Source organism: Acanthisitta chloris, unplaced genomic scaffold (genome assembly GCF_000695815.1).
Source record: "Acanthisitta chloris isolate BGI_N310 unplaced genomic scaffold, ASM69581v1 scaffold20581, whole genome shotgun sequence".
NCBI lineage: Eukaryota > Metazoa > Chordata > Aves > Passeriformes > Acanthisittidae > Acanthisitta > Acanthisitta chloris.
The window spans coordinates 1-1770 of NW_008654588.1; the positions used below are offsets into that span (position 1 = coordinate 1).

Here is a 1770-nt window from a genome sequence, read left to right on the forward strand (position 1 = left end):
CACCCTCTACAACTCCCTGACAGGAGTCATGTGGAGGTTGGTCTCTTCTCCCAGGCAACCAGCAGTAGGACAAGAGGGCACAGACTCAAGCTCTGCCAGGGAGGTTTAGGTTGGATATTATGAAGAGATTTTTTACAGAGAGAGTGATCAGGCATTGGAATGGGCTGCCCAGGGAGGTGGTGGATTCACCATCCTTGGAGGTTTTTAAGATGAGACTGAATGTGGCACTTAGTGCCATGGTCTAATAACCATGGTAGGGTTGGACTCGATGATCTTTAAGGTCTTTTCCAACCCAGTTGATTCTATTATTCTATGATTATTTCCCCTCTTGTTTGTCAACAACTTTTTTCTTCTTTTTCCAGGACAGTGAGTTTTTCCCAGGGACAGAACCCCACAAAAAGAAGAGAAAACACTCCTCCGATGAGTTCTGCTACAGAGGTGAGAGAGTAAGCAAGCAGGGAGAGGGGCTAACACATCATGACTTTGAGGAAAGGATGCTCTTAAACTACTGTCATCCAGCTTTATGGCCAACACTTTATGGAGAGAGAGAGCACATCAACCTGCCTTAGAACAAATCAGCACCAAGCAGCAGAAGATAAGGGAATTATATTTTGAGAGTCTAACTATACAAGTTGCCATTGTTGAGGGTAAAGATCTTCCACCCCCTTTTCATTGCAACTTGTAGTTTTCTAACCCATGCCTTCCCACTTGACATTTGCATTTCTTTTTTCCCCTGTTGCATTGCAAACTATAATTTAACTTGCAGGTAGTATTACTTTCTCCAAGTTTATAAAAATAGAATGTATGAGATTGAAAAGTAAATGTTTTTCTGTTATTCGCACAATTACTGAGTTGGCTAGAAAATGACAGTTTGGTTCATAAAAGCTTAACATGTTTAGGATTTATGTTTGGCCCAGTAGAAGAAAGTCAAGCTGAAACTTCATCAGATTCTGTCTCCAGAATGAAAAGCTCATGTTTTCAATGCATTGGTATCACCTTGGCTAAAAGCGGCAGGAAAATCTTGCACTCGAGATGGAATTTCAGGCTCAGTAAGATATATTTTCGTCAAAATATGTTATTTCACAATAGAATAGAGTTTGAAAAAACTTCAGGAACTTTCCTACTGTCTTCCTGCCTTAAATTGTTGACTAGCTCAGGTGTTACAGCCTCTGAATTCTATCAGTAAGGCCATGCTGAACTGGCTACAGTCTTCAGAGATCTTCTGTTTATGAGTGCAAATCTGTTACCTGTAATCAATCATAAGTCTTTCCTCTTCTTTGCTGTCTTTAAGGGAATCATCTTGATGTACATTTCTCTTGATTTTTTTCAGGTGTTTCATCTTTGGATCTACCATCAAAGAAGAAGAAAAAACCAGTTTCTAGCCCATCCTCAGCTGATACAAACACGGATTTACTCAAGGCTATCACCTCACCTTTGGCCACAAGCTCAAAGTCTTCAAAGAGGACCTCTGAAAAATCATCTCATTATTCCTCTGGCCATTCTGAAAGCAGAAAGGAGCACCCCAAGAAGAAGCTTAGTGGGAGCAGTGGGGAGCACTCAGTGGACGATGGCAGCTCTCACAAATCCAAAAAGATGAAGCCTCTCTACGTGAACACGGAGACACTTACTCTCCGTGAGCCTGATGGCTTGAAGATGAAGCTCATCCTTTCACCAAAAGAGAAAAGCAGTGCAGCAGATGATGATTCTTTATCCTACTCTTCAGCACCAGCATCTGCAAAGAAATCTTCAAAGAAATCAGCTAGAGATGAG

The 1770-nt window shown here is 41.4% G+C and overlaps 1 protein-coding gene across 1 annotated transcript in view; it reads left to right on the forward strand.

Moving 5' to 3' along the window:
- Positions 1–362: 362 nt before the first annotated feature.
- Positions 363–1770, forward strand: part of HMGXB4 (HMG box domain containing 4) — a gene marked incomplete at its 5' end in the record, with an annotated part of 9183 nt that continues 7775 nt past the window's right edge. The window contains 2 exon segments of the mRNA XM_009083596.1: positions 363–438; positions 1331–1769. Of these exon segments, the coding sequence (XP_009081844.1) occupies positions 363–438; positions 1331–1769 (515 nt within the window).